Source organism: Vigna angularis, chromosome 11 (assembly GCF_016808095.1).
Source record: "Vigna angularis cultivar LongXiaoDou No.4 chromosome 11, ASM1680809v1, whole genome shotgun sequence".
In the NCBI taxonomy this organism is placed as follows: Eukaryota; Viridiplantae; Streptophyta; class Magnoliopsida; order Fabales; family Fabaceae; genus Vigna; species Vigna angularis.
In genome coordinates this window covers 21,049,642-21,075,349 of record NC_068980.1, presented here as the reverse complement: position 1 = coordinate 21,075,349, position 25,708 = coordinate 21,049,642, and the positions used below count along the sequence as shown (strand labels likewise).

The 25,708-nt window shown below is 35.0% G+C and overlaps 1 protein-coding gene and 1 non-coding gene across 5 annotated transcripts; both read left to right on the top strand.

Moving 5' to 3' along the window:
• The first annotated feature begins 8,327 nt into the window (after nucleotides 1–8,327).
• LOC108334273 (GTP-binding protein BRASSINAZOLE INSENSITIVE PALE GREEN 2, chloroplastic) lies at nucleotides 8,328–17,025 on the top strand. 4 transcript variants are annotated; one of them, XM_052871323.1, is made up of 5 exons: nucleotides 8,328–8,465; nucleotides 8,887–8,995; nucleotides 10,859–12,020; nucleotides 12,175–12,342; nucleotides 16,134–17,025. In XM_052871323.1, the coding sequence occupies exons 2-5, from the start codon at nucleotides 8,967–8,969 to the stop codon at nucleotides 16,521–16,523; spliced, it is 1,749 nt and encodes a 582-aa protein (XP_052727283.1). In that variant the 5' UTR covers nucleotides 8,328–8,465; nucleotides 8,887–8,966; the 3' UTR covers nucleotides 16,524–17,025. The 4 variants fall into 4 exon arrangements, with proteins under 4 accessions (XP_052727283.1, XP_017425516.1, XP_052727282.1 ...); XM_017570027.2 differs by having other exon boundaries at nucleotides 10,695–12,020; XM_052871322.1 differs by having other exon boundaries at nucleotides 8,870–8,995; nucleotides 10,695–12,020.
• Nucleotides 17,026–25,276: 8,251 nt separating this feature from the next.
• Nucleotides 25,277–25,379, top strand: LOC128194859 (small nucleolar RNA R71). Its single transcript, XR_008246308.1, has one exon. It is a non-coding gene; the product is annotated as a small nucleolar RNA R71 (small nucleolar RNA).
• The last annotated feature ends 329 nt before the right edge of the window (nucleotides 25,380–25,708 follow it).

Genomic DNA, 25,708 nt, shown 5'->3' with positions numbered 1-25,708 from the left:
ATATTTGATAGTCTAGTTTGACTTTTATGATTTAAGGATAAAAATATTATTATTATTATTTTACGGTTTAGTCTGATCTTATTTTAAAACTCATAGTTTACTATGATCCTTGTTAGGTTTAAGGACCAACGATTTTTATTGTACTTAATTAAAAATAAAAAAAAGTTACATTTTGTTCTTGAAGTAAAATAATTTTCAGCCTCATTTTTTTCAATATGAAATATGTGGTTTCGTCAAATTTAAGTGAATTTAATGAATATTAGATGAGAATGGAAAATTGTTCTTCAAATAATACAAATTAAGAATAAAAGAAAAAAAAAATGTAAGATCATTTGTTACATTGTGATTATTAACATTATGCTAGAGTCATGTTAAAACTATGTCAGAGACAAAAAACATCTTTTAAATTAAACATTTCATCAATAAGCGTGTCATACGAGTATGGTAAGTATATGAGTATTTGATATGTGTTAAACATGAAATATACAATTTATGAGACATGTTCGAGCTTTATAACAGGTAAAACTCAAATTTCTATAAAAATTTATAGTCAAAGCATAAACTTTTGGCAAATCCCTAGTCAAAGGTTCAATGATAAAGAGTATAGCTGAACAAATTCAAGAAAAGTTGTTGTAGTCATTTATGCATGGTGAAACTAAACTCTTATTCACGTGTCATTATGGAGTATTTCTAGACTTTGCATTAAGGATTAAGTAGTCTATGATTTCTTTTTAAGTCATTGTATTAAGAGCCGAGTAGTGCAAAGTTTTTAGACAATCTTGCTTAAGTTGTAGGACAATATTCTTGTCTAGCTTAACCTAATCTTTAGTTTTGTAACCTTAGTGATGAGTTTTCTTATAAATTTAGTGATCATGTGTCATTTTCCTAGTGAGAAACTTTTGCTAAAGTGACTTTCCATATGACACTCTAATAATGGATAATTTTTTTTAAAAGTTAGACTGTCATGTATCAAACTCTCTTTCACCAAGATAGGATTTGTAGGGTTTAGTACAAAATAACATCTTTAGACTTTTGATATATTTTGGAGACACCATCTTCTATAGAGTTTAGAGTTTTGAATGAGTTATTTTATTCTATTAAAATATGTTGCATAAGTTGTATGATGACAAAGATGCAATGAACATGATAGACGTGGCCAAGTTTTATGGGCAAGTTGACTTTTTTGTGGTCCACAGTGTGGGTGAGCCAGGTGTGGTTGAAAATGAATTAAATAAATTTCTTTAGCTCTGTCATTGAAATTTAAAGAGTGGAGATGGTAGCTATGTAGGTGAGGATGAGGATGAAGTGAAGGTGAAGGGTAAAAGGAAGTGGAGGTGTAGGTGGAGGAGGAAGTGAAGGTGCAGGGTATGGATGAACAACATGTGTAGTGGAGGAAGAAGTACAAATTGAAGATTTTACTTCAAGTGAGGATGATGATGAAGTGGAGGATGTAGATGGAGTGGGTGTAGATGGAGTGGGTGAAGGAGTACTGGGTGAAGGACGAGTGGATGAAGGACTAGTGGATGTTGATGTACATATTGATATTGATGTAGATAATACTATAGAAGGGTATGTGTCAATAGAAGTTAATTTAAATGAAGAAGACAACCATGAACAAGACAATGATGTAGAAATAGTTCGTAGTGCACATACCAAAAGAAAACCAAATAACATGGGGTTGTCTGATGATAAATGAGAGTATGAGTTTTTGGCAAGTCCAGGAGATAATGGAAGTGAGGATGCAGGTGACGAAAGACAAAGTTGTGGTCCATTTCAGACATTTGTTCAGCAAAAATCTATGTCAGAGTACAAATGGGAAGTGAGAACAATCTTTATGGATAAGAATGAGTTTAAGGAGGCTGTTATATGTTATGCAATGCATGTGGGGAGGAATTTGAAGTTTGTTAAGAATGACAAAAACAGAGTAAGAGTCAAATGCATGAGTGTCCAATAAAGGTGTCCATGGATAACTTTTTGTGCGTATTTGCCTTCTTGTAAAACATGGCAATTGAGGAAAATAGTGGATATCCATACTTGTAGTAGGCAATTCAACATTAAAATGATGAATGCTAAGTGGTTGAGTGAGACATTAGATAGTTCATTACATGATAATCCAAATTTGAAGATAAATGAAATATGGTTAAAAGCTTTGAGGTAATGGAATACTAATGTGACAATTTCTAAAGCTTGTAGGACAAAAATAATGACATCAGGCCAAGTTGAAGGTTCATTTAAAGATCAATTCACAAGAATTTACGACTACACATATGAATTGTTAAGGTGTAACCCTAGATCAACAATGAAAGTTAAAGTGGACAGTGACAATGGTGACACAATATTTTCAGAGGTTTTATGTCTGTTTGAAAGCTTGCAAGGATAACTTTATTTCTTGTAGGCCCATTATCAGTTTGGATGAATGCTTTTTGAAAGGAAAGTATAAGTGGGAGTTGTTAACTACTATTGGTAGATATCGTAATGACTAGATATTACCTCTAGCATATGCAATTGTCGAAGTAGAGAATAGAGAAACTTGGACGTGGTTTTTAGAGTTATTGATAGAAGACCTTGGGGGTAATAAAGTATGTTAATCATGCACTTTTATGTCTGACCAAGAAAATGTAAATGTATTCCTTATATGTTTATGTTAGGTTTTAATAGGTATTGTGTCTGATTACGAAATTGTTATACTCAGGGTTTGGTGCTAGCTATCTCAAAACTTTTACCTAGGGCAGAGCAAAGATTTTGCATGCAACACTTGTATGCAAACTTCAGGAAAAAGTATTATGGCCAGACCTTGAAGAATCTTATGTGGAAGGATGCTACAAGCACATACCCCAAGCTTGGGAGAGAGAAATGTTAAATATAAAAAAAGTGACCATAAAGGCTTACAAATACCTACCTATTCTCCCAAGGTATTCTTTGTTCCTTAACAACACATTAATGAAATGTACAATGGATATAAACACTTTTTTAATCTTTGTATAGGTATTAGTCTAGATCTAGATTTACAGGTCGAGTAATATGTGATCCTTGACAATAACATGAGTGAAACTTTCAATAGTGTTATTGTTGATGCTAGAGGAAAATCCATTATAACTATGCTAGAAGAGATTAGACTTTACCTGATGAAAAGAGGGGCAACCAACAAAATGAAGGTGTCAACTGTGAAATTTCTTATCTGCTCTAAGATTAAAAAGAGACTTATAAGGGAATCGAATTTATCAAAATATTGGATTGCTAAGTAAGCGTTTACTTTCGTACTATTTATTAACAAATGTTGTTTTTGCTATGTTCATTTTTAACTTTTTTTCTTCTGTTACTTGCAAAAGTTGGTTTGCAGAAAAAATGTTCGAAGTTAAGCATGTTTCAGTCATTGGGAACAAGTTTGCAATCAACCTGGACAGTGAAAAATGTAGTTGCAGGAAATGGCTCATTAGTGGAATCCCTTACTGCCATGCAATTGCAACCATGAAGTTCTTAAATTTAGAAACATAACAATATGTACCCACTTGGTTTAGACGATCCACATATGAAGAAACATATGCCTCCATCATATTTCCAATCAATGGTCAAATTTTATGGGAAAGAACATCCTTCCCAAAGGTTCTCCCACCATTTAAGAGAAAATTACTTGACAGACCTATGAAAAAGAATGTTGGAGCAATGAGAACCAAATCCACACTCCCTACAACCATCATATGCACCTACATAAGCAACTCTGAAAATCACACAACCATCTAAAGCACCACCATAGACAACACATGAATCCAGAGAACAATCAAGTGAGCCAATGAGAAGGGACAAGTAACAAATTAAGAGACCATGTCCTTCATATTATTTGGAATATTATTGTAATGAGATTTGGTGTACTTTTTTTATTGTACAAACTAGCACTTGTTTGGTAAACATTGTTTTTTTGGAAATGATAAGGAACTTGATGATAAACTTTTATTAGCCTTAGCATTTGTTTTGTTGAAGATTTTGTTCAATTTAAATTATGTTCATGTCATTTTGTTGTTTTGATTGGTGAAGCTTCTCTTTATTCTATTGTGTGCATTATGCTTGTTATTTGCTTAGTTTCATCGAGACTGATTAAGCTTTGAGAGTCCAATATGAGTTCCTATCATACTTAGTTGTACTGTCCATACGAGTTTAGTTTGTTTTAATACTCTAGAGTCATTTTATTTGTTTTCTAGTCTTTTGATTCTGTATAAAAATTGGTGGTGAGGTTGAGTGAATTTTACTACATAAATGGATGTAGTAGAGTGAATTTTTGAATCGTAGTGATTCTTTATGAAATGTTAATATAAACAAATCATATTTGAAGATTAAACTTTCTTGGAATGGTTCAAATTAATGCAACCATGTTAATGTGAAAATTCACCTATGAAATCACCAATTTAAGGTTATTTGAAAGAGAATTTATGTGTCTGTTATGATTTTTCGTGAAGTTGGATGAAGGTATTTTTGTTATTTCTGATTACTGGATGAGACTATGTTGAGAATTGCTTATTTTGGTCAGCATTTCTTTGGATAAATAAAAAGGGGTAGTGCTTTTTTATGAGACCAAGATCAAAAGCAATGTGAATGGTTCTTATTTGGGCAAAGAAAAATGTCATTTTCCTAAAAATGTATGCATGGAAAAAGACTGCCATATACCTTCAGACTGACATTATAAGCTTTTAACATCACAAATAGAATGAGATACTTTAAAATGAGTAGAAATGTTTCAATTAATTGAGAATAAATGGATTACATATTTGCAAGCTAATAACATCTATCTAAAACCTCCTTTTACTATTGGAAATGGTAAATTATCTACTTATACCTTAGCAGATATATCAACAACATTATCTTAAAGAGTAAAATGTTGAGTTAAAGCTACTATAGTGGCTCCGCTAGCAACACTAGCTATTTCAAAATCATATTTGGAGAGAAAATATACAAAAGAGACTATATCAAATAGCTTAACATGAGACCATGATATTATTAGAATATGTCCATTGCATCATTTCAGTTTTAAAAGAGTTTTGGTCATTGCATAAATTTGAAATTCTAAAGTTGTATTTCTAGTACCAATTAGGCTTTTGCATTTAGTGTTTTGAGTTCAACTCACATGGTCAAGTGGACTTTTGGAACAAAATTGAGTAAATTGGTTTTATTTTTCTCATTTGGGTATTGTTTTGAACTTGTAGAACTAGTCAAATTCAATTTCCATCCAGTACTGTTTTTACTAGTTTAGTCCTTTATTTCTAGTTATTCAAGTCACTAACTTTGGCCAATTGACTCACTGTTTTGCTCATGTTTTTATGAACTATCTAATAAAACGTGCCAAGGAGAAAGTCATTGATGAATGCTTGGCAAGTGTACCAATCGTTACTCCTTATAAGTATCTATCCTCAATTTCTATTTTTTATTTAATCTCTTTAAATCCACGTAATATGAGAAGTTAGTAACTGCTCTGAAAAGTTCCATTGCTCATGGAAAAATCCACAATCTGCTTGTGCACTTTCGTACTTTCAATTTTGCACTCGTAAAGTAAATCCACAAGTTGTGGAAAAAGCCATTACTCAAGTTGAGACAAATCCACAGGTTTTGAAAACATTCACAACTTAGTTGTGGAACTCTCGTTTCGACATTGCATTTTAGAGCAAAATCCACAAATGGTAGAAGCGTTCACAGCTAAGTTGTGGAATTCAACTCTGCATCTTGGACATCAATTCTTCTAAAGTTGTGATTTTAACATTTAGAAACACCTATCTACAAGAAAAACATAAAACCCAAATGTACGATCCGAAACAAAGATCATGCATCATGAAATCATTTAATTAATGCAATGATGTATGTAAATGGCCTAAACTAAGATATGAATGCAATTACATTTTATTCACACATCAGTCATCATGATATGGGCCACATTCACACAAATTTAACTGAAACAGGGACTAATTTGAAAATTTCAAACAAATACAAATTGGGTTAAATATGTTTTTAGTCCCTCAACTATCAAGTGATTTTGTTTTTCGTCCCTATTTCAAACTTTGTACGATTTGATCCCTCTCCTTAAACAAATCATAATTTTTGGTCCTCCAAAACAAACGGCGTCAAAAATTAGCTGAGGTGGCTAACGGTGTATACCAAGTATTTTTTTTTTCTGACACTCAGTGAATCTCTCACCTTTTCTCTTCTTTCACGATGTATTGCTCTTTCTGGCGCAGGAGCAAAATCTATTTTTGAGAAGGAAGATTTACCCGGACAGAGGAAAGGTAGAGCTGGGGAAGAAAACCACTTGGAGATCTATCCAATGCAGGGAACCTCATCAACCAATTTCTTGTTTAATAATCTCTGAAGACAAGTTGTAGGATTTTCTGCAGCAAAAAGTGAAGATCTTAAATGAAGCATCATTGCTACTGCCATAGCAGAGATAAATGCTCCACGAGACGAATTGAAGATCCTAAAACCAGAGTTTTAGAAGGTTGTTGAGTGAAAATTCTCGCCCAAAGAAAACTCGCAACCAGCAGAGAGCAAAGTATTGGGGTTCAACCCCGAGATCAACAAGATGGGCATGCAGAGATGAATCCACATGAGACAACAAATGATACAATGCAGTAGAAGCTTCAATTACAGAAGGCAAGAAGGCAAGCCAGTATGGGACCCAAGCAAAGGGGAATAGGAGAAGAAATCGATCATTGAAATTGAACCACGAGCCTCATTCATCAAAGCATCAAACATACAATAAGCATCATGTTTGATGAATTTCTCAGATAAAACAATGCCGAGTTCACCTTCTGCCCCATAAGCCTCACTTAGCAATACGACGTCAGTGCGAAACCCTAACTCCTTTCATAGATCTCTCCTCCACTTCTTCTCTGACAGCTCTTTCTTCGCCCGTGAAGGAGCCCCTTGTAGCGTTTAAGGTGTCATCCTCGTCGATTGTGGATAAGAGAACGACAGTGGAGACCCAGAAGAAACAACAGACGACCTCCTAGGAAACAAAAAAATACCAACGTGGCAAACGACACGTGGCTAGACGTTAGCCACCTCAGCTAATTTTTAACGCCGTTTGTTTTGGAGGACCAAAAATTATGATTTGTTTAAGGAGAGGGATCAAATCGTACAAAGTTTGAAATAGGGACGAAAAACAAAATCGCTTGATAGTTGAGGGACTAAAAACATATTTAACCCATACAAATTTAATTCCTTCATTCATTTGTAGACGTTACAAAAGACAATGGCCCAACGTTAACATTACAAAACCTCAACTTCATTTAAATTTCTTGTCCTAAAACACTAAACCAAACCACATTGTGGCCACCTAAACACATGAACCTAAAGTCATAGGCAAGACATCAACATAAACACACACAACAAATCAACCTAAACTCACACACAAGATAAGTATGTTCAATACGCTAACTACACACATAAATCTTCAAAGCTTTTACTGAATTCTCCATATCATAAATTTTCCTCCTTTGTCTGGCAATGATAACATCCCTTTCAACAACATTTTCTTCAGAGCACCACTTTAAATAATTACAACACATCACATTAGAAGATCGACTCTATTATTTAGCAAAAAAAACTTCAAACACAATGTTAATTACCAACACATAACTCCATTTTAATTAATTAAAAATGCTTTTATTCGGATAACCTTGTAGTTACGACAACCCCAAAATTGTCTTCCACAATTCTTTGAAGTTCTTGTCATTTTTACTGCTGTCATCTCTCCACAATTGCAAATATGGATTATCCCTACTCCGTTTGAACCACCACCATGTGAGGAATGACAAGTTCGGCACCCCAAAGTATTGCCACAAGACAAAGAAGATTAGGAAACAAACATACCTCATCAACTACGAAGATTGGAAAAAAGATTGCTTAATTAGGGAAAGCTCCCACCAAATGATGAAAAGAAAACATTCACACTTCAAAAACAAAAACCTTGTTTTCCAAGCCAAACCTCATAAAGATCCTCAACGTTTGATTAAATTTCAAAAAACAATTTTCAAATATCACAAATCCACATCGTTTAAGTGACCACGTAAGTCACTGTCAAATAATTCACTAATTGCTAACATAGTCGTTAACGATTAATTGCTAACATAGTCGTTAACGATTTAGACGTCGTGAGAAAAAAGAAAAGTTTAAATATAAATTATAAAATTAAGAATTATTAAATACTAAAAACAATTATATTAAACAAAATTCACAAATATAAAGATTAAAAGTGATATTAAGTCAAAAATAAATTAATCCGTGAACATAGTCTAACAAAATATGATATATATACTTTTTTTTTTTTTCATAAAAACAACTTCCCTCGTTGTTGTCACTTTTTCCACTCATAGTGTGCTGCTTCGTTCGAACGTCGCTTCATTCCACCACTGTTCTGAACCACTGCCTTCGTCGTCTCCCTTGTCATCTCTCACACTAAGTCTCGGTTCTCAGGCTTTCCTTCGGTGCGTCTTTGAATCTCAACGTTCTTGTGTGTTGAACAATGTTTAGTATACTATATTCTTTCATCTATATGGAAGTTAGGATTTTTTTGTTAGGTTAATTTGTTTGAATTTATGTTTATAGTTTGATCTTAGGGTTTCACTGATGATTACAAACTGAGAATAAAATTGAGGATTTCGGGCTTCAAATTGTGGATTTTTGCAGAATTGGGGATATGGGGTTCGAATTGAGAGAATACTTTAATGCGGTGGTTGAATTGTGTTGTGCAAGCTTGTTGTAGATTTATTGGGGTGTGTTGTTTCATTTTGATACAGTTTTTTTCTTTGCTGGCTTGGTTTCAGCTTCGTAATGCTTGAATGAATAATAGGTTGCTGCGTTTTGGTATCTGTGTTCTCTAATGTTGTAGATAATTCAAACTTTTAGGATTCTAGTTGGGACTGGAAGGGCATGCTTTGAGGCATTGAGGCCCTTGGCTTATAGTGTTTTGGCAGAGATTGTACATCATGTCCGGCAAGATCTTTCCTTATCACAGGTATGGTATTTTATTCCACGCTGTTTAACACAGGAGATGTCTGTTATTAAAGAAATTTCATACTGAATAGTAATTGGATTTTTTGAAGTGGCATGCCATCTCAAAAGTTGTTTAATGATTAATACTATTGTATAATGTAGAGCACTATATTGTTATTTGTGGAATCATTTTCGAAATGTCAATTTGGTCATTGGAAGTTTAGGACATCAAATTAGTCATCTATTATAAGCTTTTTGACATTGACTATATTTTGGTCGCGGTAAATAGTAACTTTGGACTCTTGATGTCAAAAAATTTTCCTTTAGAAGTTGTGAAGTGATAGCTTGAATCTTTATTGCACTATTTACGTTTCCTGCACCATACCTTTCTGTTAGTGATCTGTTAGAGCTTCATTTACATTCGTTGCATCTTACCCTTCATTGCCCAGTTGTTAAATCTTTACATTTGGCATTTAAGCATTCATTGGAAATTCTAGTTTCTGCATAATATAATTTAGCAATCCAGTTCATTGGTTCTGTTTTAGCATTTTACCCAATAGGGGATTTTTCGTTTCACTAATCTTTTAGTTCAATTAGCTGTTTTTTAGGATCAGTTCACGTTGCATTGAGTTGGTTGCATCATTGGTGTACCATTTAAGTCATCTTACTGCTAAACACTGCATTCACATTTTATACCTAAGTGTTACCACGCTTATGGTTTTAACATTGGTTTCAAAGTGTGATTTTGAGTTTTGCATACATTGTTCCTGATCAATTTGCACTTTTCATATCTTCTCATCATTCGGACTTGTTCACAACATTGCATCTGTATAAATAGTATTTTAGGTTCATAGAGGCATTCAATCAAACAGTTTAAAAAAGCTGCATCTGCATTCATACATCTCCAGTATTATCTTAATATTGTAGGTTTGTATCATTGCATCTGCACATCATCTCCATTCAGATTAGTTTTAAATTTGTGTGGCAGAAGTGCACTAGTATAGCAGACAGCATCAGCTTTTAAAATCCTGTTTCAGCACTTGGATCAGGTGCTGCCAATCTGTCTAACATTGTTTCGAACTGTGACTTTGATTCTACATACATTTAGATTAATTAGCTTGCATATTCCATCCAAAGTTATCATTTTAGATTTGTTTCAAGCATTGCACTAACATGTTCTGCACTAGCATTCAAGGAAGGCAGAATTGGTCTTAAATCTGTTTTCACGACCTATCAATTCTGCGAGACTTGGTTTCATGCATGATTTAATTTTTTTTTCTATCATTGCATCTTTAATTTTTAGGCTGGATCTATAAATACAAATTATTCAAATGTTAGCCATCTCCTTGGATTGATAATCAGTCATATATATTTCATTAGGGGGATTTTGAATTTTTGTTTAAATTGATCCAGAATTCTTATATTTATTGGATATTATTTATGTACAGGCAAGTGATATCTTGAAGGAAATGAAATCATTTAGGGAGAAGCTTCTTGCATCTAAACGTCCTTGCATGCTATCTGTTTTATTAAATTAAATGCATTTCTTCTCATTCCCACTCTATTATTTTCTTTACTGAACTCATTGCTAACTGGAAACTAGTGGTTTAACGTTTAACTATAGGGGGTGTCTGATTCCAATACACCTCAATCTATTGAAATTTTTTAGCATTAGCTTGGTTGTTAGTATTACAGGGCTAATATGTTTGACTGGTTCTAAGATTGCAGCTGAATACTGAAGTATTATAAAGGGTGGATGAGACATTTGAATTCGCATGCGAGATTATTTGGAGAAATAACATTTAGAAATGATTGTAATAGCGCAAAAACTCTCCCCTTCAAAACTTAAACCACTCTTTTATATGTCATTCCTTTGTGAATGCAGAAACCATTTCCACTCAAATGTCTTTCCAACCTTAATAGCATACTCAAAACCCCATATTCAAAACTCCACAAAATTTTCACCTCAGCCGTGGGCTAATCTGTTTAGGTTTTGCTCTTCACAACATTCAAATTTAGCTACAAAACAGAATTTTTCCCTCTGTCGTGATGGTAATTATGATGAAGTCAATTCCCAATCTCTTCGTGTTTGCCTTGGCTGTGGGATTCATATGCAAGATTCAAACCCAAAACATCCCGGTTATTTTATCAAACCATCCGAGAAAGCAAGTTATAGACTTTATAACAATCTGGAACCCATTGCACAAGAGCCTGAGTTCTCCAACTCTGTTAAAAGGGGGTTTGTTATTGAACCAGAAAAGCTTAATGTTGATGATCTAGGCTTGATTAAGAAACCAGAGAAGCCTGTGGTATGTGCACGCTGTCATTCGTTAAGACACTATGGGAAAGTGAAGGATCCTACTGTGGAAAACTTGCTACCTGATTTTGACTTTGATCACACTATGGGTAGAAAGTTGGCATCAACAAGTGGGACCCGGTCTGTGGTGCTGATGGTTGTGGATGTAGTGGATTTTGAGGGGTCGTTTCCAAGGAAGGTTGCGAAGTTGGTTTCTAAGACAATTGAGGACTATTCTGCTGAATGGAAGCAGGGTAAGTCAGGAAATGTGCCTAGAGTTGTGCTTGTGGTGACAAAGATAGACTTGTTGCCTAGCTCATTGTCACCAACAAGGTTGGAGCATTGGATTAGGCAGAGAGCAAGAGATGGTGGGATTAATAAGATCACTAGTTTGCACATGGTTAGTGCACTGAAGGATTGGGGACTGAAGAATCTTGTGGATAATGTTGTTGATCTGGCTGGACCTAGGGGTAATGTGTGGGCTGTTGGGTCACAAAATGCAGGGAAGAGTACTTTGATAAACGCTATAGGGAAGTATGTTGGAGGGAAGATTACACATCTGACCGAAGCACCTGTGCCAGGGACTACACTAGGCATTGTTAGAGTGGAGGGTGTTCTTCCAAGTAAAGCAAAACTGTTTGATACACCTGGCCTTCTTCATCCATACCAGATTACAACGAGGTTGACGAGGGATGAGCAAAAGCTTGTTCATATAGGAAAGGAATTGAAACCAAGGACATACAGAATTAAGGTCAGTGCATTGTAGTTTATGGGGATGTATTTGTTGTTGTTAGTATAAGTATGCTAACTTGCATTATAGCGTGTTAAGTGATCTGTTTATTATCTTTTGTGTACTGTTAAATCCTGATATATTTCATTTTCTTGCCAATTTATCATTGTGGTAGGCTGGCCATTCTGTTCACATAGCGGGTCTGATGAGATTGGATATAGAAGACACGTCCGTGGATTCTGTTTATGTCACAGTGTGGGCTTCTCCTTATCTTCCACTGCATATGGGTAAAATAGAAAATGCACGGAAATTGTTCCAAGATCATTTTGGCCACCAGTTACAGGTATTATTTTTACTCATTTCAATTGAATGCTTACTCTGCAACTTCTTGTCCATAAAGCTGATTGTAAGGTATTTTCCCAAAGTATTATCTGGGTTGTGACCCACACCTGGTTATCTATGAATTGTTACAAAGAGAGACTTTGGGGGACGTTGACCCAGCTTCAAAACTGAAGTGGTGGACGCTACCAGCCAAAATTTGTCAGTAAAATTAAAAAGTAATCTTTAATGTATTAATATATTAATATATTAAAATAAAAGCAGTAGCATTTTGACGCTCGACATTAAATAAAAAATTTAAATAAAATAAATGAAGTTGAATGTTCTCTGCATAGCTTGTTTGCAAATTGATCAAACTCAAATTGGGTCTCCGCAAAAGGTGTAGTTTCCTTGCAGCATGCACCTGAATTTGTATTAAATTTTCAAGAAAGGTGAATTTTTGATGTTGCAGACATCACCATTCCTGGGGTGTCTAAGGTTTTTCTTTGTCTTTTGAACTTTCAGTTTTCTCTTGATAAACCACTTGTCGCATAGAGATTTAGCAATAATCCTAGTTTTTCCCCTGATGAAGTATAGGGAATAACCTAGGTGTCAATCCAAAAAAATGACAAAGAATTGAGTAATTCTAGTGTGTAAATTTGTCCTAATGATGGGGGAATATGTCTATAAGAATCACTAAAAATTACTAAATCCATGCAAAAGTATGAAAACCAAAACTCTTTGATAAAAAGTCCTTAGAGAAAGCAGTATGCATATGCAAGGTGTTTGCTAAAATGCCTAAGAGAGCTAACAATGTGAGTTATAAAAAATGAATGATTGGAACAAGTTTGTATCACTGAAACATGTTATGCTATGAAGGCAGAAGTGAGACTGTGCAAAATTACTAAAATCCTATCTAAACCAGATTTGGCAGCAAGACCATAGTGTATCAGCGTGAATGCATGCTCTGTTATGCAAAATGTGATTCTATGATATATTATGGATGGAATCATGATATGAACATGGAATCAAGTGTAAAACAAAGCCAATTGAGGATTAAAACTGAGAATTTACAAAAAGAACATGTACAGACCAAAATTCCTTAAATTAGCTAACTACCTAAAGTAGAAAACCTAACTAAACTATTAGAACTAGAAAATAAGAACTAAACCTGTAATTGAGTTCAGCGAGATGTATCTAATGTAGAAACAATCACAAAACAATGATCAAAACTAGAATTGAGCAGCAAAATAAAAAAAATTGAACATTCAAACCAGTGGCGCTAAACTAACAAGAATAACTACCAAACAGCAAAATTTGGAAATGTGACAAAATTGAAATTAAATGTATTAGGTTCCTGGGTTTGGAACCTAACAAGAACACAATCAAAAGATAGAAACAGTAATGGAAGAATGGATTTTTCTATTATTCCAGTAAAAGAATCCTCTTTACAAAGAATGGTATGGGAGCATAACCTCCCTCTAGAGAGCCTAACCTCCCCCCTCAGGATGACAAATCCTATTAGAACTACAATCAAAACAATCGACAACCAACTACAATTGTTTATTTGCTATTTATACAACCAATAACCCCGTTCTTCCTAACTGCTAAGGCAGTTAGACATTTAATGTTTTATTCCTTCTCTCGTAAACTCTCCATCTCCTAACAAAATGTTTGCAACAAGTTCAAATGATTAAATTGCACTATTGAAAGTAAAAAAACTTAGAAAGTAAACTCTGGAATTGGATTTGAGTTCAGAACTGGAAATTAAAAAAAAAAACTTGTAAATTCAGTAACGTAAACTGTGTAAAATCTGTCTAAAACAGAATTCGAAGTTCAATTAATGTCCACTAGGCATTACTTATGATAGCTAAGGTTCATTTCTGATTCCTTAGTGTATAGTGATCACTTTGTATTCACTAGAACATAGCGTGAATCCATAACTAAGACTAGTAAGTTACAAAAGTGAAAACCTCATGTACATCAATGAAAGAATGAAATCTGATATAGAAGAAAGAGAGAATTGAATCGGTAAAGTTAAGAAGGAAAAGGGAAATTGCTTACAACTAATCTTGAAATGGAGTGGAGTGTTGCACGGAAATACAATGTACGGAAGAACTTGTGATCTTGCTCACTTTGGAGTCTAAGGCACCAAGGATCTCCAGAGAAAAATGGGGTGAGAATCTGGAACGTGCAGTGAGAATGGGAAACTAATACCTACTACTACTATGAGCTCTATTCCAAAGAACTTTTAAATAATTATTCAAGCTCTTATATATGCTAGGCTAAGTCTGAAACTTCGAAACTAGAAAAACTTCCCATAACCAGCTTGCACGAATAGGTAGCAACCAGTCAACTCTACATTTAAATTGACTAAACTAACCTAAGTATATTTACAAGTCACCTAGGTAGCCAATAACTCTTCCAGCTGTGATATAATCATCCAGGCTAGTGTAAGTAAACTCCATGTGCAGAAACTGTCCAGTCATTTTCCTACTGGCAGCAGCAGGTGACAACCTCTGATTCAACAGTTTGTAGATCACGTACACAGTTTGCTTCATGTTCAGATGCATGTACAAATTGTAGTTCAACTACTGACAGGTGCAATTTACGCTTTACTTCATTCAGCTTCTACCCTTCATAAGTGACCTCCAACAGCAGATACAGCCAGTTCTATTCACACAGCTGGATTACTTCTTCTAAGTACCAAAACTGGACACATGAGCTGGCTTTACTTCACTTCCCAGCACCTAAAGCAAAAGCTGAAATGTTAGTCAAGATTAAATATCAACACTGCACTAGAAAATTCAAAGCTTAAAAATATGTACAAACTAAACTATGTCACTTACTAGGACTAGAAATTCAACAATTGAAAAACTAAACTAAAAATCTACTTAAAAACACAAAATTAACACATTTTCACAGAAACTAAGATTCTTACAATGAAAACCAAATCTGAACTAAAAAGAGGAAATTAGAACTAAACAAGGCCCAAAAGGAATGCTACTAACTATGAAAAATACAACAAAATTGGGACTCATCATCCCTATTTCTCCTTTGCAATTTGTTTGAAAAAAAATTTCTTTCCAACAACAATGTTTTTCTCTTGTTTATTCTCGTTGAAAAGTTTGACTGTTTCGTTTCCTTGACCATGAAACCCTTAAGCATTTAGTTCCTTAATGCAATATCTCGCTCTAAGCTTTCTAGAAAAGCTTTGATAATCTCGGAAGCATATACATATAGAGTATATATTGGCCAATAAACTACCAACAAAAATATGGATGGTTAGCTGAGTCAAGTGAGAGAGAATGAGACATGTTTAAATCAGGGAAAATGTGAGAGAAGAAGTATAATGTTTTTTTTTAAATTGTTCATTTTTACAATGAAGTGACAATTTTTGGTAAGATGTGTCCACCATGTCAATTTTGGGACAGGATTCATCGAAGTTTTTGTCTGTTACAAAGTTGTACGGTTATTATATAGTTTTTAGTTTGAGCAGGGGAGTTGTTCTCCTAACCAAAACAGGTGTGTCAACGGCTGTTAAAATGACCTTGAAATATGTTAGTTCTGGTCAAAATATTTAATAGCATTTTTTTTTCTTTTTGTTTTCAATCCACATAGGATTTTGGCAATGATCTTAATAAATTTAGTGGAATAATTTTCAGAGAATTAAGTAAGATTTAAATGGAGTGGCTATAATATGCTTAAGGTGAAGTTTTATATTCAAGCAAAATGTATCTAGACCTCTATGTAATAGGTTGAAAGAAAAATACACTTCATTCTTGTATAACTCATTTTGAATTTTTTCTTGTGTAGCCACCAATTGGAGAAAAGCGAGTACAAGAACTGGGGAGTTGGGTGAGAACAGAGTTCCATGTTAGTGGGAACAGTTGGGAGTCAAGTTCAGTAGACATTGCTGCTTCTGGCCTCGGGTGGTTTGCCATTGGACTTAAAGGAGATGCAGTGTTAGGTGTTTGGACTTATGAAGGAGTTGATGTTGTTCTTCGTAATTCTTTAATACCCTATAGATCACATACCTTTGAAGTTGCAGGATTTACAGTATCCAAGATTGTCTCCCAGTCCGACCAAACTTTAAATAAGTCAAAAGAACGAAATGACAAAAAGCCAAAGGGAATAAACAATTCAAAAGTGTCAAACCAGTTCATTGAATCACCTCTTTTGACTTTTGATGGAGTCATGCAATAGTGGTTGTCACTTTGACCTCTGATGGAGTCATGTAATAGTGGTGTCACTTTGACCTCTGATGGAGTCATCATTTTGATTTCTGATGGAGACATGAAATAATGGTGTCACTTTGGGAGAGCCAAAGGATAATTGAATATCATGCCATATAATTTTATATACAGTACACCAGATGAATCAAGAGTCAAAACATGTAATGCCAAGCTCATCAGTATCTAAAGTTCAAGCAAATGGAGGGCAGAAGCCAAGAGTTGATGCTTAATGATGTGGAACAAGAATAAAATGTGGCACAAGATAGTTTACCATGACTTATCATTTTATTTTAATTTAATATTTTATATTTCTTTTTGCGTTCCAGATTGGAATTGTCTCAATGTTTTGATCCTTCCAAGTTAGTTACACTAATTGAGAATTCAAGCAGGTCTTGTCTGAGAATTCAAATTTTATTTTTATTTTTTGAATTGGATTCTAAATATCGATCTCATTGAACTCGTAGGTTACTGTACTTGAATTTCTTAACCGGATTTCCCGGCAACGTCCTAAATTAGATATTTGAAGTTAGTATATTTTTTATCTTGAAATAGCAGTTGCTATGGAATGCTGTGGATTGGTGGAATAAAAGTGGTAAATAGGCACCTAGAGAAATCTTTACAAACCCTTATAATATTTTGCCTTTAACATGTTTAATCTTATATGAAATTTGAGGGAATTAAGGGGCAATTTTATATCTACTATTATCATGTAAAATTGATATCACAATAAATAGTGTGCTTTAAAAAAGAAAAAAAAAGGGATTAGAAAAAGAATAACTTATAATGTTTCTGTTTGATGACGTATAAATTAGAAGAAAATAATATCCCTTTCTTTATCTCTCTCTATATAAAAGTTAAATATCTGAAGGGTAATTTTGTGAATGCAAGGAACCATGGGTTCTTGGTAAAATCGGTTAGGCTTTCTAATTTCCTGTGATAGGTTTATGACCTAAAGATACAAAACATTATAAATTTGTAGGTGTTATGAAAGGAAAGTCTGTGGACTGTGCCTCCTATTCTAATTTCTGGTCATCAGTTTACCTTATCTAGCCATCATGAAGATGCAGCAAGGAAATACCTTGAAACTTATAAACTATTGCCAGAGAATCCCTTGGTCAATCTCTGCGTTGGTATGCTTTTCATGTCATGCTGTGCATGTATCCTAACCAAGAACTAGCAGTAATTGATTAGTTCATTTTATCAATGTTTCTCAGGAACAGCTTTCATCAACTTAGCATTGGGTTGCAGACTTCAGAACAAGCATCAATGTCTTGTAAAAGGTTTAGCATTCCTCTACAATAACTTGAGAATCTGCGAGAACAGCCAGGTTTGTCTGCTGAGCAGTTCTTGCAGTTCTTTAGCCCATTAAGAAGAAAAGATTTTATTAAATATTAATAATAAATGCTATAATAAGAAAAAAAAATATTACCTTTACTTTTACACTAGACTGTCTAAGTTCAATGCACGTATAGTGTAAGTTCCTATCAAGTGGGAAATTATGCACAGTTGATCATCATTTTGTGTACAAACCTTGGATAAGAATGAGCATATCTAATCTTTAACTATAAACTAACATACACAATTTATAATTCTGGAGTGCATCGAGTCACTTTAAATGAGATATGAATAAACATTGAACCAACTGGTGTAGGTTTTCAGATATTGAACTTAATAAGGTTGATTATTGTCGTCAATTTCTTAAATTCTAAGAATGGGCAACTCTGAGATTATAAATTAAATTACACAAGTTTTTTATTCTTGAATTCATTGAGTCACTTTAAATGAAAATATAAATAAACATTCAACCAGCTTATGCAGGCTTTCAGATATTGAACATCAGAAGGTTGATTGTTGTCGGGAATTTCTTAAGTTTTCATTTGTTCAATCTGTCAGACTGAAAAACTTTGCAGGAATCCTTGTACAACATAGATAGGGTCTATCATCATGTTGGCCTTGTAACTCTGGCGGCTGTTTATTATTAGAAAGTGATTGGTAATTTGCAGGATTCTGTAGCACAATTATATTATAAATACAACCTATATAAAACTTAAACTTAGACTATAAACATAAATATTTATTGAAGATAATTTAAAATAAGATTTTTAGTTTTGTTCAAAGTTATTATGCATTTATATTTATATTTGTTCTTATACACAGTACAATTGTTGGTGACATCACAACAATATAATATAACTTATTTAAATAAAGTAGTAAATCAATTAATATAAAAATTCATATTTAATTTATTTTTATAAAAACATTTATATATAGTGTGTTAAAGAGATCACACGATTTTTTATTTTTGAAAGAAAACATTTTTGTTTGAAAAGAAATATGCTCGTTTAAGCAAAAGTTGACAAAAATTGAGTTGTATTGCAGTGAAACTTCTACTTGAGCAAAAGAAATTTATTGAGCAAAAATTCTTTAGTTTGAGCGAAAATAAGATCAAAAGAAAGATTCAATTGAACTTTATATTAGTTTGAATGAAAAAAAAATTCACTTTGAGAGAAGATGAGACAGAAAGTAACTTTTGGGTCTCTTTTCTTGTTTGAGAGAAAATATAAGAAAAACTAACTTGAAGACAAAATTAATTCATTTCAAAGGTAATTTCAAAGCATTTTAAATAGAGCTGGGTTACAACCCGCGGGCCAACCCGACCCACACGGGTTTGAGCCGGGTTGATATTAAAAAAATTGTATTTTTTTTATGCGGGTCAGATTTCAAACCGGCTCATTTAAACCTAGCTCATGCTTGTTGAACCCGTGGTGGACCGGGTTGGCCCACCAACCTACCTACCTAATTTTATTTTATTAAAATTTAATTTGAATTTTATAAAAAATATTTATTATTTTGTTTTTACTTGAAAAAATCATTTAAGTTTCTTATTTTCAAAATTAATTAAACACCTATGTTGGAAGTGAAATTTGGGAGTGAAATTTGTTTAGATTTGAATTATAGAAAGTTTGTCATTTTTTTATTTTAAAAAAATTGTAATCAAGTGAGCCAGTGAACCAACCCGTTTACCCACCAACCCGTGGTGGGTCGGGCCAAGTTTGAATTTTTTTGGTTCGTTAATAAATGAGCTGGGTTGGGTTGACTCACTAAGTGACTAACCCGTGGTGGGCCGGGTCGAGTCGAGCCGGGTGACCCGTTTTGACAGCTCTAATTTTAAATTAAACAACTTCTAAACAATTCAATTAAGTAACACATGCCATGATTTACTCAAACATCATTATGTACTTATTTCAAATTGTTAAAATATGATGTATTTTTTAGTGGACTTTTTAGAGTGGGCTTTTTAGGAGCCTTATGTTTTTCCTTTTTTATGTTGATTTACTATCCCTTAAATAGGGTAGTATGTGTATTACGGTGAAGAAGACAATAATAATAAAATATTTTCATATTCTCTCTCAATTCTAAGTTGGTATCGAGAACCAGTTAGGTTTAGTTGTTCGTTGCCGTTATCTGTTGTCGTTGTTCGCTGTCGTTTTCTGTTGTCGTTGTCTACTGCCTTTATCTGCTGTTGTCCAGTGTCACCGCTGCTGTCCGTTGTTCAGTGCCGCTGTTTGCCGTCGCCAAAACTGATGTCTGCCGCCATCACTGTCGCAACTTTTCCTCCGGCGAAGTCAATGGTTAGGTACGCCTCGACGAGCGCAACCCATCCATGTTGGTCGTCGCTTTATTCTTCTCTCGACGCGCCGTCACACACCACTTCTTTTCGGGCAGTCTCGGGTGCGTAGGCTTCACGCGCCGCCTTTCCCGTGCCGGAACATCATCGAACCACTACGGTTGTTTTGCCTCAGTCTCTTGAGTGTGTTGTGGTCACTGTTTAGCGGTTCCGTTGACAGTAGCTCTGATCTAGGGTTCTTCTCTCAAATCAGTTTTTCCCTCTTCTTATTGGCTTTAGAATGGCTTCTGGTTTTGGAACACCTTTTCTATCTCCTACCCCTTGTTGAGACCTCGGCAAGTGTACCGAATCGTACAAGTAATAAACCGGTAAGTCCGGAAATCGTTTTCCCAAGAGATTTGTTTTGATTCACAGATTGATTAAAGTTTACTAATTTAGCGATTAATTTTACAACACAAGTAAGATTTGCATACAGATGAAATTAAAGTGGTAAAAACAGATGAATTAAAGTTCACTGGGGTTGATTTTCAAGTTCATCACTAAAGTAATTTTTCTACTAACACAATTCCTCAAAATTAAGCATCAACATCCTCGGCGCATGCAGTCCTGATCTCTCAGATGACCGTTCAGAATCATTCAAACTAAATCCTAATCTCTTAGATAATTCAGTTATCAGATTTGCCTTAATCACAATGTCACAGATGACTAAAAATTTCCTCCTATGTCTAGGACTCGAAATCCTTTAGCAGTTCTATCCTAGGTCCGCGGTCTCATACATTTCTCAATGATTTAACCGTTCAAATAGCTCAGATTCTCATCATAGGCATGAATAATAAAGATAGAACACAAAATTCATACAAGATCATGCATTAATATAGAAATTACAAAGAGTTTCAGAAATGTACTCTCAACCCCAGTGAAATGGAGTTCTAGCTACACATATACATCATAGAAGCGATAAAGCATGGATTGGACGGTGGAAATTGGTGATTTTCCACCTTGAAAGCACCCAAGACGAGCTCTGCAGCGTCCTCTGGTCTCCTACACTCCAGACTTCACCATTTCTGCCTCTGGATCGCATTTTTAAAGAGAAGGGCTGTAAGTGATTTTTCGCTGGGCGACGGACGTACGTTCGCTGGGCGAGCGTCCGTCGCTGGACGAGCGTCCGTTGATCGCTGGGCGAGCGTCCACTTTTCATCCTCGCTGGACGAGCGTCCAAAGATCGTTGTACGAGCGTCCGTCGCTGGGCGAGCGTCTGTTGATCGTTGAGCGAGCGTCCACTTTTCTTCTTCGTTGGACGAACGTCCAAAGCTCGCTGGACGAGCGTCCGTCGCTGGACGAGCGTCCGTTGATCGCTGGGCGAGCGTCCACTTTTCATCCTCGCTGGACGAGCGTCCAAAGATCGCTGGACGAGCGTTCGCTCTCTCGTTAGGCGAGCGTCCTCTTTTGGGTCACGGGCGTGCACTCGCTGGACGAACGTCCACTGTTCGCTGGACGAGCGTTCTCGCTGAGCGACGAGCGTCCGTTCGCTGGGCGAACGTCCGTTCTTGCTGGGCGAACGTCCGTTCTCGCTGGCTTGGTTATTTCGTCCATCTTGCTTCGGCCAATGACGCTCTCCAAGTCTGTGATAGTATCCAATCCTTATTCTACTCCGAAATAAGCAAATAAAAGCATCAAAACACACTTAAACAATCAAAACTACATTTAAATCAAGAAATATATACTTTTCATGAGAACTAACACTTAAACTTATTCAAAAGAACAACAATTTAAGGAACAAAAACAAGTAAAATTTACACCTATCAAACTCCCCCAAACTTATATATTTTCGTGTCCTCATGAAAATACACAAAAACAAAATAAAACGAACCCAACAAAGCAGTTTGTAATCCATCACATAATCTCTGTCACAAAAGTAAGGATTGTACCTACACCTCCAAATATTCAGATCAAATGTTATAACTTCTATATTAACAAGTTCTTGAATCCAAAATGATAAGACAACCAGAAAAAGAATAGTACAAATGTGCTCAATCAGTGTTTACCTCAACCTGCAAGTGTTTACACTCAAATTCACGCTCAAAGTGTCATCAACTACTTCATCAACTTTTGCAAGTCATCTCATATACAATTCAAACATTCTGATTTAAATCAAAAGGACTTTCTCAGGTTATAACTTGGATTGGCTAGAAGAAACATGGTTTTACAAGGAAACAAAACAACACTAAAGAAGAGGAGAACAAGAACATAACAACATTGAAACTTTATTTATCAACTTCCTCTTCATTCATCATATAACACATTTTCTGAATTTTTCTCTAACTTTGATATTTTTTTTTTATTTTTTTTTTTCATTTTTTTTTTAGATTAGATTTTCATCAGTTTAAGACTCAACTGATTATGATTTCCCCCAAACTTAATTTCTACCTATATCTTGACAAATATGTTTCTTGTTCTCTTCTTCTAGAGTGTTGGATAAGGTAGATTGTTCTGTAATATGCTGAGGGTACACAAAAATATATATAAGGCTCAAACAGGATAACAAAGGATTAATATTCACATATGGTTAGTCATCTGGCCAAGTAGCTAATTTCATCAAACAAAACTGCCTTTCTCATTTCTAAACCAGAATGTATCTGTGTTAATAAGAATTATGCAAAAACCAAATTCATAGCAATAACAACTTCTCACTTGCTCTCAAAGCTTTCTCAGTACACTCAGATATTCAACTTCTGGGTCACAATCAATCAGATTCAAGAACAAATCATATATAATCATAACACAAGTTCTAAAACTCAGATTCTGCAATAACAATCTCACAATCATGCTAGTTATCATGGACAGAATTCCAAATTCAAATTCAAACTTCAAACACACAATTTACAATCAAATCATTGCAGAAACATAATTCAATCCACACAACCAGACATATTCAGATTCAATCCACACAACCAAAAGAACTGAAAACATAAATAGATAGAGTTAGAAAGCTGGGTTGCCTCCCAGTAAGCGCTTGTTTAACGTCTTTAACTTGACACTAAGAAGCTCTCTGTGGTTGAGCCAATGGTTTGAAATCATCCTTCATGAATATTATATGCATGGAATAAGAAGAAGGACTTATTCCTTTCAGATCAGAATTTGAACAACCTACAGCTCCTTTGTCCACTTTCAAGAATTCAATCAACTTTTCTCCCTCCAGAGTGGATAAAGCATTGCTGATGATCACAGGTTTATTGTCATCTTTGTCCAGAAAAGCATACTTCAAATGTGAAAGTAGCAACTTCAAGTCCAGCTTCTTTTCTTTTTTCTATTCTTCATCAGATGGAATCTCCTTCAAAGCATCTAGACTTTGTATACATTCATCAATTAACTTCTCTTCATCTACAAGTAAAAATTCACAAGCATCAACAAGAGTTCTTTCAAGAGGTGATGATATATGCATTGTCTTCTGTGCCATCATGCAGACTTCCTCAAGTTCATCAGTTTGAAAGCATGTATCTTCATCATTTGGGTGAGACATTGCTTCAAAAACATTGAAATTTACTTCTTCATTCTCCACTCTCAATTTAAGCTTTCCATCATCAACATCAATCAATACTCGAGCAGTCTTCATGAATGGCCTTCCCAAAATCAAAGGAATTTCTTTATCCTCTTCCATCTCCATGACAACAAAATCCACTGGAAATAAGAATTTGTCTACCTTTACCAACACATCTTCCACTACTCCATGCGGATATTTGATCGATCTGTCTGCCAATTGTAGAGTCATGCGTGTGGGCTTCAACTCTAATTCTCCAATCTTCTTAAACATTGACAGAGGCATAAGATTGATGCTGGCTCCAAGATCAATTAACGCCTTCCCAATAGCCAGTTTACCAATGGTGCATGGAATTGTAAAACTGCCTGGATCTTTAAACTTTGGTGGAAGCAACTTTTGAATGATAGCACTGCACTGGCCTTGTACTTCTATAGTTTCTTCCTCAATATACTTTCTCTTCTTGGTGAGTAATTCTTTCATGAATTTCGAATAAGCAGGTATTTGTTTCAGTGCTTCTGAGAAGGGCATCTTGATTTCCAACTTCTTGAAAATATCAATGAAACTCTTGAACTGTCTTTCCTTCTCCTTTCTAGAGAAAACCTTTGGATATGGAAGAGGTTTCTCGTACACTTGTTCTTTCTTTTTCTCTCCCTCTCTCTCTTTTTCACTTTCTCTATCCTCTTTCTCTTTTTCTTTATTTCCCTGTTTACTCATCTCATCTTTTTCTTCACTCAAATTTTTAACACTCACCATATCTCTTTCTTGCTCTTTTTTCTCATTCTCTCTTTCTTCCAGAGTTCTTCCTGACCTTGTAGTAATAACATTGCAGTTTTCCTTTGGATTTACTTCAGTGTTTGCCCCAAAGTCCTTCTCTGGTTTTTCTTCCAACTTTTTAGCTAATTGACCCACCTGAATCTCCAAATTCCTAAGTGAGGCTTCTGTACTCTTATGGTTGGAAATTGATACCTGCATAAACTGCTGAAGAGTTTCTTCGAGTTTTGAAGTTCTGTCTGTCAGAGTAGGTTGTTGCTGAAAGTTCTGTGGAGGTGGTCTGTTGAAAGGAACAGCTTGTCCCATACTCGGATGAGGTCTCCATCCTTGATTAAAACTTTGACCTTGATTATAATTCGTCTGAAGACCTTGATTTCCCATATAATTTACTTCTTCATGAGACATTCTTTGCACTACACATTGACCATTATTATGATTTCCTCCGCATAATTCACAACTTTGAACCATCTGATGTTGAGTTTGAGAAACATTCTGCAGTTCTTTAGGTAGCTGAGATAACTTCTTCATTAATGTCTCAAGTTGCTGAGTCATAATCTTGTTCTGAGCTAGTAAAGCATCTTGAGATTGAAGCTGAAGAACACCTTTTTGTTGAAATTGGGCTCTTTCACTCTGAACTTTATTATCATTCGCAACCATGTTTTCAATCAGATCATGTGCTTCTTCAGGCGTCTTCCATCTGATACTACCTCCAGCTGATGCATCTAACATTAACTTTGTTTGAGATTTCAGCCCTCCAAGAAACAAATTTAATATTGTAGGCTCATCAAATCCATGAGTAGGGGTTTTTCTCAGTAGGCCTTTGAATCTATCCCATGCTTGACCTAGAGTTTCATCAGCATCTTGTTGAAAAGAAGAGATCTCCTGCTTTCCCTTATTGACTTTGGACTGAGGGAAAAACTTATTCAGAAATTTAGCAACTACATCATCCCAGACTGTCAGACTATTCTCTGGAAAGGAATTCAACCACATTTTTGCATTACCAGCCAATGAGAATGGAAATAAGCTGAGTCGGATTGCTTCATCTGGAACCTGGTGAATCCTCACTGTATTACAGATCTCCATGAAAGTAGCCAAGTGAGTGTATGGATTCTCGTGGGATAATCCATGAAACTGATTATTCTGCACCAGATGAATAAGAGCTGGCTTCATCTCCATGTTAGCAGCATTCACCACTGGTCTTGCAATACTGTTGAAGTTT

What these genes read in the sequence shown, in the direction of transcription:
- LOC108334273 (XM_017570027.2), top strand. Translation starts at nt 10,782, where the DNA reads ATGATTGTAATAGCGCAAAAACTCTCCCCTTCAAAACTTAAACCACTC. An exon ending in CAAGGACATACAGAATTAAG is followed by an intron (nt 12,021 to 12,174) that starts GTCAGTGCATTG and finishes TCATTGTGGTAG; the next exon opens with GCTGGCCATTCTGTTCACAT. An exon ending in ATTTTGGCCACCAGTTACAG is followed by an intron (nt 12,343 to 16,133) that starts GTATTATTTTTA and finishes TTTCTTGTGTAG; the next exon opens with CCACCAATTGGAGAAAAGCG.